A 13,766-nucleotide genomic window follows, 5' to 3' on the forward strand; every position below is an offset into this window, starting at 1 on the left:
TGCTGTACTGAGTGTAAATAGCAGAGCTCAGACTCTCTCATTCCTAATGCCTTCTCTGTCTTGTCTGTTTTTCTAGGTGTATGAAGGCCTGAAACCCACTGACAAGTGTGACAAGCCCCTGGATTATAGGTGAGTGTTTACTTATCCATTCTGCCTCTTTGATCCCCAAACCATTTGATTTTTCCAGCACAGATGCCAGAGCATTATGCACCACAGGGCTTCATGGAAGGCAGAAGATGAATCTGTAGAAAGAAGATAGTGCCTCATTCTTGTAAAGAAGACTTTGGTCCAAAAGTACACATACACACCGCATCCAAGGAACATAATAAGTCCTTGAATAAACAGAAATCTGACACTCTGACTGTTGTCACTGACATTCCCCTCAGCAAAGCAGGACTCCCTGCTAAGGACACAGACAACTTCAAGTGATCATTTCCATTCCTTGCAGGTGGCCTCTTCGTTACGACCAGTGGTGGGAATGTAAATTCATAGCTGAAGGCATCATTGACCAGGGTAAGTTCCAGGTTCTGTATATTCTGCCAAAATGATGGCTATCAGAAATGTGATTTCTGAAAGTATGTACCTTTCATTCAAAGGAAGAAAATAGAAAATCAGGTTTCTAGCAAGGGGAATAATATTGGATTATATATTAAAAAAGTATATAGAAATAAATATAAATAAATGTATTTATTAAATATATATAAATAAATAATGCAAGGGACAAGTAGATCGCACCCATAACTTTGCCTCCAATCTCAGTATCATTATCTTGTCCAATACTCTAACAATATATGCAAATATTCTCAATTTACAAAATGTGGAGTCCAAAGTTTGAAAGCCTGCAGATCCATGGTTGAGGCCAGATGGGCAGGGTGATGCAGAGTTGGGGACTCTGCTGCTGTGTTGCAGATGGCCATTTAGCCAGGGACTTCTACTCTCCATACATTGACAGAATAATGCTTGATTTGAACAAAAGATTTAGTTTACAAAGTAATGGTTGTATGGAGGCATGAACTCTATATATGTGCCTCACCCAACCTTCAGGGAGATTGCTAACTGTGATTAGATGAGATCAGTCATGGTTTCCAAAGATTTATTTTTGGGACATTGCACATCCTACAGGAGGTTGGGGGTAGGAGCATCCAAGAAGTATTTGGGAGCTCAGGAGGCTGGTGGCACCAAAATGAAGCTGGCAATATCACACTCATGTTATTTTTTTAACCAGGTGGTGGTTTCCGGGACAGTATTGCTGATATGTCTGAGGAGTTGTGTCCTAGCTCAGCTGAGAGCCCTGTACCACTGCCTTTTTTTGTCCGCACATCCAACCAGGTGCAAATGATATGTTTGCTTATTCAAGCTAAACCTTTCCTGCTTACGAGGGACACCAAAGGGACAAGTGTTTCAGAGACAGTTAATGTGATGATTAGGTCAGGTGCTGCATCAAGAGAGTTGCTAAGGGGACCCAGTTCTAATAGAAGTTGACACCTAAGTTCCACTTCCTCATTCCATCCCTGCCGCCATGATGTTCATTTCCCCAGAGCACAAATACTACACTTTCTACATCATTGCTCAGGATATAATCTTGGAGAGGCAAAATAGCGTTTGCAGTCATTCTTATGCCCAGAATTTTGCTGGAAAGTGCAGCACTATATCTGCTAGTCCTCCCAACACAGGATCATCTCTTTTGGGCAGCTCTGACTTTTGGAATGGTTCTCTGTTATGGCACCTGGGCTGACTTGATCTTCATCCTCTAACTTGGGCAGGAAGCTTGAGCCCTATATGTTTCTCTTTGTTTTCAGGGTAGTGGTACTGGAGAGGCCCGAGACATGTATGTTCCCAACCCATCCTGCAAGGAGTTCACCAAATATGAGTGGATTGGGCAGATCATGGGTGCAGCCCTGCGTGGCAAGGAGTTCCTGGTGAGTGTCAGATGGAAATTATTTTCCCCTTGAGACTGGTGGGTAGAACCCAAGCTGCCTTCTCCCTTCCTTCTGCACTGCACCAAATTATTTCCAGTCATGACAGGTGATCACTCTGTATGGCATATCCAAGGATTCAGATGAGCATTTCTGAGTTGGGATCTTATCCATAGAAGGAGTTACATATTTTCCAGAGGCATACAATATCCTGAAGTATGATGTCTTCTTCATCCATGTGATCAACATAATATTTCATGGAATACAGAAGTTAATCATTACCTTCACCCTGTGTGACAACTGCATATAGCCTGAGGAGTGAATGGCGTAAAGTCAGTTCTTACAAACTAGGGGTCTCCAGCCTTTTTGACCCTGTAGGTACTTTTGGAATTTTGACACAATGCGGTGGGCGCAGCCCCAAATGGCTGCCACAGGAGGCAGAGCCGGCCACAAAAAGGCTGTCATGGCTTACCATCAGCCACACGGTGAAGACCCTTGTGCTGTGGTGGTAGCTGCTGCCAAAGCAATGTTTTTAAAAATCTGCACAGCCAGTCAGAAACCTGCCTGGGCAAAAGCCTCACCTGGCCCTGACCACTTCCTAAAAGCCCTTGACGGGCACCAGGGAAGATACTGGTGGGCATCGTGGCACCCATGGGTACCATGTGAGGGACTCCTGCTTTAATCTTTTAAATTGGCAGAATCAGACTCCTCAATAAGAACAATACCTGGATTTCCCCCTCTTTTGCTGGTAATGCTACCCTCAGATAGAAGGGGAGTCTGCCAGTCCCAGAGCCATTCTTGATTAATATGGACTATCCCATTATGGGTGGGTTTTCTCTCTGTTTTTGCTGTGGTTCGTGTCCTATCAGTGGATCCTGCAGTTGGTCCCGCAGGTAATTCAGAAAATAGTGGGTTTTATTTTTTTTATTGCAAAATTCTGACGTTGGGGTTAAATGCAAGTTTTTACTTTGGGACAATGATAATGTGAACCTACCAGTTTAAGGCCTTTTCTGACATTGCCTTTATTTACATTATTTATAGTCTGCCTTTGTCACTGAGACTCAAGGTGGGTTATGCCATGTGAGTTAAATACAGTCAACAGGGTGGGACATCCAAGAAATCCAAGCAATAAGGTTTGGATTTCAGAAATCCAAAAATAAGCAAAAATTTGAAAATGGAGCTGAGAGAAAGCTTAAGTAGTAACATAACACATGAAATGATACAGAAATTACATAATAGGGTCACAACAGCAAGAGACAGTATGTACTCTACACAGTAGCACCATCCATAGTCACTATTCTTTACCAAAGTAACTTTCAGAAACATTCTGTTACAGTACAGTTCCAATTACCTTTGTTAAAAGGCCCTCTTTAATAATTCAGTTTTGCATAGTTACAGAAAGCCAAAAGGTTGGGAGAGATATAGAGCTGTTTTACATATCTCCTCTCTCTATCCCTGAGGTCCTGGCCCTGCCTGGCTTTGTCTGGAAGCAGCTGACGGGGGAGGAAGTGAGCTGGAGCAAGGATTTCCCTGCTGTTGACTCTGTGCTGGTGAGTCACTGTGAGAAGACTGGTCTGTGGACATCGCTGATGCTTGTGGTCAGGCTTCTGTTGAGCAGATGTTTGTACATTTGGAATGCTAACCTGGCAGAGCAGCTTTCTTAATCTAAAACTGTCATTTGGCTGAAGGCGGGGCAGCTTTCTCCCATATTTATATTTAACACAGGAGAAAGGCCCACAAATATTACAGCTTGCAACCACACAATCTGTGCGGATACCTAGCCGTGGTGCAGACTCCCTTGGTCATGAGAATGCGTTATAAAGGCCATCTGGTGAGGGCTGTAATTTATATGAAGTCCCAGTCAAATCTTTTCTTCTCCCACATGCCCATGGAAGACGTGAATGAGATCATTCTCCCCCCCCCCCCCCCCCCCCCAAAAAAGCCGCCCATGTTTAGGTGAAGCTCCTGGAGATGATGGAAGGAATGGACAAAGAGACCTTTGAGTTCAAGTTTGGAAATGAATTGACCTACACCACAGTACTGAGTGACCAGCGCATGGTGGAGCTTATCCCTGGTGGTACGCGCACTGTGGTACGCCATGAGGACCGTCTGGACTTCATCCGACTGGTACAGGAGGCACGGCTAACAGAGAGCAAGGAGCAGGTAACACACTGTGGAAATGGGGACCTGCCCTGCTTTCCTGGAGTCCATTCTCCACCAGTCAATGTCTGTTCTCCTTTCCTTGGCTGCCTCTTGGTGGTTTGTTTCCCAGATCCTGGAGAGTTTTTATTTTATTTATTTATTTATTATTAGTTCGATTTATACCCCGCCCTTCCCACCAAGGCGGGCTCATTGCCTTGTCGTTGGGATACACGACAAGGACACATCACCTTTACCTTCCTCTCTCCACCCACTTTTGAGTTTTCAAGCCTTCTATACCCAGTTAGGTTTGCCAGGTGATCAGAAGAAAGAAGAAAAACCCTAGCTTGGCCTGTTCTTAGCCCATTAACGGGTTTGCTATGCAGAATTCAGCTGGATATACTTTTTATGGCAAGAAGGTACACATGATCACCTGTCACTGAGGATCAGGCTGCCATTAAAAGGTTGGGGTCTGGCTTGAAAATTAACCATTGGATCCAGTTCCTTCATCCTTTATAATCCCCTATACCCTAAATATATCCAGACAGAGCCAGAAGGAGTTAAACATCTGTCTCAGGAGTTTTGGTGGAGGACCATTCCATTCAGGTGCCTGGCCATTTTGCCATTCCACCTCCAGAACCACAAACATAGTTTGAAATTAGGACATTTTGGGACAAGAAGATATTGACGCTATAATGGGCTGTGAGCAATTTATGCAAGCAAGATGTATAAAGTAGTATGATAAGACACATTAGGAGTCATTCCAGATCTTCTCATATACGCTAGGATGCCTCTTCTGAGTAAAACCTTCTGAAGCTGCCACCCTGCGACTGCCTGTTCATGTATATGTATATAGTATAGTAGATGATCAAAACAGCCCCCACACTTCTGTGCATAACAGAAATGTTCAGAAAGGCATTTTTATAAAGGGATTAGAACATAGTATAATGGAATGGCTTAGGAGACCATTTCTGTAAGGATAATATTGTATCCTGTTGCAAATATCACCTTTCTACTATAACATCCTTTACCTTTGTAGCCGCCTTTCATTATCATGGTATATCATGTCTTAGACAGGTGTGGTTTTTTCCTCAGTGAAGAAGGCTAGGTATAAATGAAGATAATAAATAAATATGCAACCTGGAGTCTAGCACTTCTTCTGAAAGACTGGGTATTGTTTTCAGAGGGTTGTCTGATAGGTGAGGAGATTCTGAAAAAGCTTGACAGATAAACTGCATGCAGTGTATGGGATGGCCAGTAGCCGGGTTTTTCTGGAGTTCTTTCCAATCCATCCTTTCAGTGCTGTGTACTGCCTTCTCCATCTCTTCTTCCCTGCCTTCCAGATTGCGGCCATGCAGGCTGGTCTGCTCAAAGTTGTACCTCAAGCTGTGTTGGACCTGTTCACTTGGCAGGAACTGGAAAAGAAGATCTGTGGTGACCCTGAAGTGACAGTTGAGGCCCTGAAGAAGCTCAGTAAGTGTCAGAGGACTTGCCCTCTTTGTTGGTAGCATAGTCATGTATGGTTCTTACCTGCTGCACTGGGCAGGGGCACATAGCACAACTTCTTCATGGATGAGGTACAGGTGTATGTGAATTTAAACTAGCGATGTGTCTGGCAAATAGGGCAACTGGATCCTTAATGTTACAGCTTCTTTATAGTGATCTTATGTAATACCAGGCAACTGTGAGTCAGCATGGTGTAATGTTATGGGAGAAGGGCCATGCCTCAGTGGTAGAAGGTCCTGGATTCAGTCATCGTGATCTTCAGTTAATAGGATCAGGTTGTAAGTGGCATGAAAGACCTCTACCTGAGACTTTGGAGAACTGCTGAGAGAGGCAACACACATTGTCTACTCCCCTCCCTTGGTGGGAGTTAACAGCCCTTGATAGATCAATGTGTACAATGTTTAGTGTTGGATTAGGCTTGGAGACTTTGGGCCAGTCATTCTTCTCAATGTAATCTGGTTGTGAGGGTAAAATGGAGGAGTGGAGAATGATGTATACCACCTTGAGCTCCATAGAGGAAGGATGGGTTAAAAATTTCCTAAGTAAATAATATGAGGTGTCAGATATCTTGGTTTGTGCGCTCAAAGGAACAAATAAAGAGTTCATTGCTTTTTCCATGAGTGTGGTCCACTCAAATACCAGGCGTATATTTTCTTTTTCTTTCAATCTAAACTTGGCGTTAGTGCACTTAGCATATTTTGTGCTCACAGTGGATTTTATAAAAGGCACTATGTTTCTATCCTTCACCCTTTCTCATATAGCTCGCTTTGAGGATTTTGAACCATCAGACACCAGAATTCAGTATTTCTGGGAGGCACTGAACAACTTTACTAATGGTGAGGAAATACAAGCACACAGTTGTTGTTTAATGTTGATGTAAAGGAACATATGCCAGTCACAAATTGGACAGTGTGTTCTACCTGTTTTAGGGGGTTCTTCCCACTGAATACAGAACACAGCCACTTTCTGCAGGAGCTTTTTTTTGGGGTGGGGGGAGGGGAGAACCAGCTGTAAGAATTTTCCAGTACTGTTTGATGATACCTCTTGCTTATACCAAGTATTGAGAGGAGGTCTCTAGAAAGGCAGCATATACATTTTCTAAATAAATAAAAAGAAGAGCAGTGAGGCAAGGGGAGGAGAGTGGAGGAGATGAACCTCCCAGGAGCTGTTATAATTCATACTGCTGTATATCCTGCAGCTGAACTGTTTTTATAGTTTGCATTCACAACTCCATCTCCAATATTACCTGGGTTCCGCTCCTGCCAGACACACTTGTGTATGAGCTTGGCTTATGTTGTCCAGCACTTGCTGGATCAGAAGTGCTTTCTGGCTTTCAAGGGCTGGATCAGGCCCACTTCTTACCTACATATTGGACAAGCTTGTTGCGGAGAGGGCCTTCTTGGGAGTTTCTGATGGTTATATATTCTTCCCCTCAGAGGATCGCAGTCGCTTCCTGAGGTTTGTTACTGGCAGGAGTCGACTTCCTGCTCGAATTTATATCTACCCTGACAAATTAGGGTGAGTGTTGCTTAATTATCTATGTGTGTGGTCATGGGGGATGGGCAGCACTCTATAATGGGGATCGTGTGGATAATTTCTGTGGATAGAAGGGATTTCCATCCATGGAGTGGGATCTCCATGCTTCCCCTTTCCTGGTACAGGCTAAAATTACCCCCTGCTGCTGTTGCAGAAAAAGGGACCTCCAGGAACAGCACTTGGGGGGGGGACTTGAAGATCTGCTACAGGGTGTATGTCTGTGAATACTCCCCTTCCTTGGTGGGATGTAAGCCTCTGTTTTTGTTGACTGATAGAACCTTCTTTCAATAAATCTCACTGACTTTTTCTTTCCCCAAGCTCTGAGACTACGGATGCTCTTCCAGAATCATCCACCTGCTCCAGCACGCTCTTTTTGCCCAACTATGCCTCGTAAGTCTCGCTCAAGAAAACTTGTGAAGGAGGCAGTATGTGTGGGACTTTGTCCCAGTGGCTGTGCCAGGGGCTTGAGAATGACGGTTGCAAGAATGATAATTCCCTGAGAGGTGTGGGATGGTCACACGTGGCACGGTCAGAATGTAATAGGGAGGAGCAGCTGGTGAAAGTGGGGGGGGGGCAGGACGATGACAGCTGGTGAGCTCATGGTCATGATAGTTGGTGGAGCAAAGAGAAGAGGTAAATGTGGGAGGAGAGCTGAGCAGGAATTCAAGATACAGGGAGTAGTGTCTTGTCAGTAATAAACACACGGGGCCTTTTTTCAGCCAGAGAATGGCTGCATGCTTGGGAGTGAGGGAGGGCTGTTCTTGGCCAGAGTGTGCGCAGAAGTGTAAATGTGGGCTCTTGCTACAGCTTTTCCTTTTTCATTTGCAGTGCCAAGGTCTGTGAGGAAAAGTTGCGTTATGCAGCATATAACTGTGTGGCCATTGACACAGATATGAGTCCATGGGAAGAATGATGCTACATGGGACGTCTAGCCAAGCAGCTCTTCTGCCTTTTGTAGTTGCTACAGGAATGATATATACATACACATATATATAACAAATTACCATGTGTGAAGATACCCTTGTGTTGACAACCAGACTCAGGTGTAAAATTGATGGATGGGGCCTTGGACTTTAGAGGAGTAAGGCCAAAAGGCACATGGGGAATAATGAGATGTTCTCCTCATGTCTGACCAAGTTGAGAGAATCTGGATAATGAACAGACAGTGTGGCTCCAGTAGTACTACCTTGTTTCTCTCAAAAAGATCCCCCAAATTATCTGACAGGAAATTATTTAAAATATATTTTATAGTTACATTTGGAGTGACATATTTTGGGACATTTTTATTCTTTGTTTACAACTAGTCACCTTTTCCATTCATCCTCATAGGATTGAACCAGATGTGAAAGATCCATGATCAAATCTCCTGATGTTTTCTTTAACATGAAAAGCTGCTATGAGACCCTGAGTTTGAATCAGGGCCACAGCGCTGAGAGATGAGGGATTTTCCCTGATAATGCTTCAGGAGGCTGATTTCCCCTGAAGAAATAATACAAGGGGGGAAAACTGTGGTTTAATTCAAAGTAGAGTTCCCCTGCACTGTGACTGCTTTTTTAAAGTAAATATTTGGCGATTGGAGCACAGGTCTCCTGAATAATAATTTGATTCTTAATCTTTGTGTCTAAAATCAAACTGACATTTAGGGGTCCTATACTATTGATAATTTCTGGGAGCAGAGTTCAGAAGCTCCTTCATAACAATGGCGCCAATTCCACGTCCCTACCTATCTCTGTGCACAATTACAGATCAAAGTTTTCAAAACTTCTCTTGCTTGCTTCCCATTGTATCAAAAGTGAAGATTTTGTTTGCTTGAGCTGTTTTATTTGAGTGCTATGTACCAGAGATCCATTCTCACCACTAGTGGGCATTATGGAACCATAATTAAAAGGAATAATCTCCCCCATTCTTCATGGTTTTAAAGTGTGCCCTCCCTTTGCCAGCAGTAGCTGGCAATCTTTCCTGTTTCCTTTTTTCCTTGCCCAAAGAATATTTGCGTACAGGCATGACATGCCAGGGAGGCAAGACTCCCATTACCTCCCAGAAACAAGAGATGCCAAAGGTCACTGAGATCCAGCTAGAATCACTATAGTCACTTCACCCTCTGAGCTTTGCTGACTGCCAGGCCAGTTAGCCCTGCCTGCCCTGACCATTTCTGTGGACCCCACTTTATTTTTTCTTGCTGTACCACCTTGGCAGAGGGAATACCACCTTTCTTGGATAATTTTGGTGATTCAGAGAGACAAATTTGGCATTCTAAAAATAACAGGGTTTGAGAATCACCTTTCTATGATACTGAAGGGGGGGGGACAGTTGGAAGAAAGTGTATTTTGAAGTTAGACTCCAAAATTCTTCAGTGGGACGGACCTGCCAGGTTCCAGGGCTAAATGGAATCTGCGTGGCTGTCACACTCAGAACATCACTTTTCACTTGATGCAAATAGATGCAGCTTTTTTAAAAAAAAATATTATTTCCCACTAACAACAATAGGCTCCCTTTATGGAGCTGGATGGAGCTCTGTGGCTCAAGAGCTCTGTCCACCTACTGGGTCCAGGATGTGCTGTCTGGATTCTGGCTGCCTGGGTGGGCCACTGAGCTGATGGCTATTGTGGCCATATAATGGGCTTGATTGGTAATTGGGGAGGTGAATTTGAAGGAGGGAGGGTGTCATCTCTGCAGCTGGGCTTTTGTCATGCAAAGCAGGGCAGGAAGGGAATCGTAAATCCCTGGACTTCACAGCACCTTAGAGCTTTTCAGCAGCATTCCCCACCCCCAAATTATCTCAATTTTCCTTTGAAACTCCCCTGCTCTTGCAGTGCCCCAGCCCTTCCACCTGAACCGACTGCTGCAGTCCCTGGTAGTGTCCCTCCTGCCCCAAGCCTGAGGAGGCAGGGACAGGCTTATGTAGGATCCAGCGAGCAGACCGTCTGTGGATTTTGCAAAAGAATCAAATGAGGTGGGGAGAAAAGTGACTGAATCCCCAGCTTCACATTGGGAGCTTTCTTTGGTGAACCAAGAGCTTCCCTCCGCCCCTTTGGACGCACACAGAGCGACTTCTGTATCTGCAGGAGAGGAGGGGGAGGGTGACGTGAGGTGCTTGCGGCCCCCCTGAGGAGAGTGACAAGAACTGGGGATTAGTCGGCAATGCCGGGTCTCCCCTGCTGGGTGAAGACCTGTAGCGCCTCCGGCCCTCTGTGGTGGGGAATTAATTACAGACCACACAGCAGGCCAGGGAGGAGCCGCGACCGACGCCCAAGCTCAGAGGCAGTACTCGCAACCTCCAAAGTGGTGCCAAAGGAAACATTTCCTCCTCCGTGGCTTTTCCCGTGGCGGTACAGGGGTGGGGGTGGGGAGTAGCGTGTGGTAAAATTCTTTCCCCTCACGGCTTGGGGAGGGGGGTGCCTTCTCAAGGTCTGAACCTGACAACCCATCTATAACATGTACAGGGAGGGTTTAGCCTGGAAGGCTCTTGGGGGTGGAACTCATGAACTTAGCAACATTATTTCCTTCCCACCTCAGTTTTTGCTTTGGGCTGAACAATAAATTGGGGACTCCGCCCACAATAAGGTACATGGCCGGCAGGTTTGAAGGTTTGAAACTGAAGAAGGAAGGCCCTCACAGGAGTGAGGTTTGCGGGTATTTGAAGAGGAAGCATGGAAGGCACACTTGGGTCCTTGTGTCACTGTGCACAGATGGTCAATACCTGAGCAGCTCTTTTTAACAGACCTTGAACTGCAGCACAGTGGATGATTGGCAGCATCTCCAGCAGGAGGTGCTGCAGTATAACCTATAGTGTAATAAACCTTGGCTTGCTTTCCGTCGAACCAAAGACGGTTAAGAGACTGTTGGTTTCCTTTGGTGTCTACTCGCATTTCTTTTGCGTCAGGGTTGCACCCGAGAAAGCTCTGGGGAAGGGGGAGTGGCAGGAATGGACCAATCATTAATTTACATTTTTGACTGGCTGGAAGCTGAACATCAAAGACTGCTGCTTACCTGTCCATTCCTCATACCCTATGCCCAATTTGTCTTGAATTTGATTTGTGCAGAAGATAGGCAAATCCAAACTCTGACTGGTCTGGTTCTTTAATGAACAAATAGCCAGGACAGTCATTATCTATCTAGGTAAAAACATCCCTGGATATTGTGCTATCATTCAGTGGTACCAGTTATTTGCAACAGGACTGGCTTGTCCACACAGGATAATCCAGTTGTAAATGGTTGGTTATAATGCAACAATCACACAGTATCCAGTGATGTAGTCAGGAAGTGTTTAAGCCTTTTTCCTTAAGCATGTGTAGATGTAGTCAGAAAGTGCTTAAGCCTTTTTTCCTATGCCGCCTCTGTATGTAAATAGCTCCTCTGAACTTGCAGTTAGCTCTGTAGGATGAAAGACAGGTACTGCATTTGCAGCTTTTTTAATGGGGGGCGGAGACTAATCACAGACCTGAAGTTGTAGATATTTCTATAAGCTCAGAAAGAGAACAAGTTTGGAAAGATTAAAGAAGGAAATATTTATATATGGATTCTGTTTTGGGTACTCCCCATAAACAATTTTCTATGTAAGTCTGTAGAATAGGTAAAGGTAAAGGTTTCCCTTGCTCGAAAGTCAGTTGAATTAGACTCTAGGGGGCAGTGCTCATCTCCGTTTCCAAGCCAAAGAGCCAGCGCTGTCCAAAGACTTCTCCATGGTCATGTGGCCGGCATGACTAAACACTGTTACCTTCCCACTGAAACAGTACCTATTTATTTGCAATTTCTTGCTTTTGACCTGCTAGGTGTGCAGTAGCTGGGACCAGAGACTGGAGCTCACTCCATCTTGTGGCACTCGGGTCTCGAACTGCCAAACTACAGACCTTCTGGGTCTGCAGCTTCAGCGTCTTAACCTCTGAGCCACAGCAGCTCCATAGAACAGAGGAGCTCCTTATTGGACATATGGGCTTTGTGGGGAGAGTGCCCCTTATCAATCCCCCAGCCTGCAATACTGACTATGTGTGTGAGCTTTGGTTTCAGTTTATTTTTCTTTCCTCTGTTTGTTGCTCTGCTTGTGGAATCTGCTCAGCTGTGGTCCCTGTGGCTGCTGACAAGACACCCCCCCCCCATGCCCTGCTCTGTGCTGGCTTCCTGCACACACTATGGAAAAATAAACACCACCAAGCAGCTGCTGTACAGCCGTTGCCAAGATGGGGATGAAGAACAGAGCTGATCACAGGGCAACCAAAGGGTTCAGTCCTATCATGCCTAGGCCACACTTCTAAATTTATAATCCTTCAAGTTCTCCCAGCATGATACAGTTAAAATCGGGGCCAGAATTGCTCCTTCAGAACCTCTCTCCTACATACTTTTCAAAGCAGCAATGATAATGTCCTATTGATAAACTTGCTTGCACTTTCACACAACACAAATTTCTGCTAATTGATACAATGTTGATACCTGTTTTTTTTTTTAAACTGGGGCTTAGGGCAGCTTGTGGGGCATTTTCAGTTGTGGAAATGGTACTGGAGGGAAAAGATAATTCCCCTTCTCCAGCACCGTGGCTCTAACTTGTATTAGGAGGGGCTCCGTGGTTGCTTTTTAGCACACCACATTCACACATCTAGAATTCCAGTTATACAACTCCAATATCTGGTGTAGTTGGACTTGAATTAAGTACATTCATACATATTTAAAATGTGAAATAGTCCCAATAACTGAGATAAGGTTTTAAATTATAAAATCCAGTAGGAAAGGGTGGGAAAATCAGGCCAGTTAAAAAAAATTCATCTGTATTGTGCAGCATCTCTTTCAGAGAGAATGTATGTGGAGTCACTGATTTGGTATGACTGTGGTCCTGTTCCAAAGCAATGTTTTTCCTTCGCAGAACACAAAATCCACTGTGATTTTGTTGGAAAGCTTCACCAGTAGGATAATAGGTCTCTGTCCATACCTTTTTGTATCTCTTGGATACAAAATATATATGCATTTTTAATTCTGGTGTGCTGTTATAATATATTTAAGTTCTTATGCAAGCAAAAATGTCACAGCAGAATTGATCTCAATTGGGCTCCCTATCAGTGATTGGACAATTTGTTTTGTTATTGTATGAGCCTTTAAGAACCCTTCCCTCCTTAATAACCCATCTTTGCCCCTGTCAGCATTGACCTTTGGGGTCTCAGTCTGCTGTTGGCAGGACAACTGAAAGGGTTGCTTTTCACATGTAATGTTTCCTTTTTTTGCATTTAATGCTACTGTAAATTGCATGAAAAAGTACACTATCTAGAAAGAGATGCCACTGCAAACTCCTTGGAGGGAAGGGCAGGATAAAATGCAGTAGAAATTTACATTTGGTTGTAAAATTGCTCTTTACTGTCTCAGCCCGACAATATCCACAAATAATATATTTCAGACTAAAAGGCAGTCTTGACATTACTTGTGATAATGCTCAGAGAGTTAACGTTCAGGGTACATACTTTTTTTATATATATATAAAGAGAATACATTATTTGCTGAGGACACCTTTGGTATGCCTCCAGCTCATGTTCCAGTTCCTTCCTTACTCTCTGTCACCAGGTTTTGACAAATATCCACCCATATATAAAATCCAAGAAGTTTTTATACAATTAACGTCAAAACATAACAAGACTCAAGATCATATATTCATGAAGAACCTTCTTCAGATTGGTAAACGCCCCCCCC

At 44.2% G+C, this 13,766-nt stretch overlaps 1 protein-coding gene across 1 annotated transcript in view; it reads left to right on the plus strand.

Annotated features, from left to right (window-relative positions):
* The window catches only part of HECTD3 (HECT domain containing E3 ubiquitin protein ligase 3), a 21,522-nt gene extending 12,268 nt beyond the window's left edge, over nt 1–9,254 (plus strand). Inside the window, exons 11-21 of the mRNA XM_015408270.1 lie at nt 77–129; nt 449–513; nt 1,226–1,329; nt 1,800–1,919; nt 3,377–3,466; nt 3,873–4,079; nt 5,399–5,528; nt 6,323–6,397; nt 6,998–7,079; nt 7,416–7,487; nt 7,926–9,254. Of these exons, the coding sequence (XP_015263756.1) occupies nt 77–129; nt 449–513; nt 1,226–1,329; nt 1,800–1,919; nt 3,377–3,466; nt 3,873–4,079; nt 5,399–5,528; nt 6,323–6,397; nt 6,998–7,079; nt 7,416–7,487; nt 7,926–8,010 (1,083 nt within the window). The 3' untranslated portion in view covers nt 8,011–9,254. The remainder of the gene's footprint in view (nt 1–76; nt 130–448; nt 514–1,225; nt 1,330–1,799; nt 1,920–3,376; nt 3,467–3,872; nt 4,080–5,398; nt 5,529–6,322; nt 6,398–6,997; nt 7,080–7,415; nt 7,488–7,925) is intronic.
* Nucleotides 9,255–13,766: the final 4,512 nt, after the last annotated feature.

This window comes from Gekko japonicus, unplaced genomic scaffold, assembly GCF_001447785.1.
Source record: "Gekko japonicus isolate JY-2015 unplaced genomic scaffold, Gekko_japonicus_V1.1 scaffold258, whole genome shotgun sequence".
Taxonomy (NCBI): Eukaryota; Metazoa; Chordata; class Lepidosauria; order Squamata; family Gekkonidae; genus Gekko; species Gekko japonicus.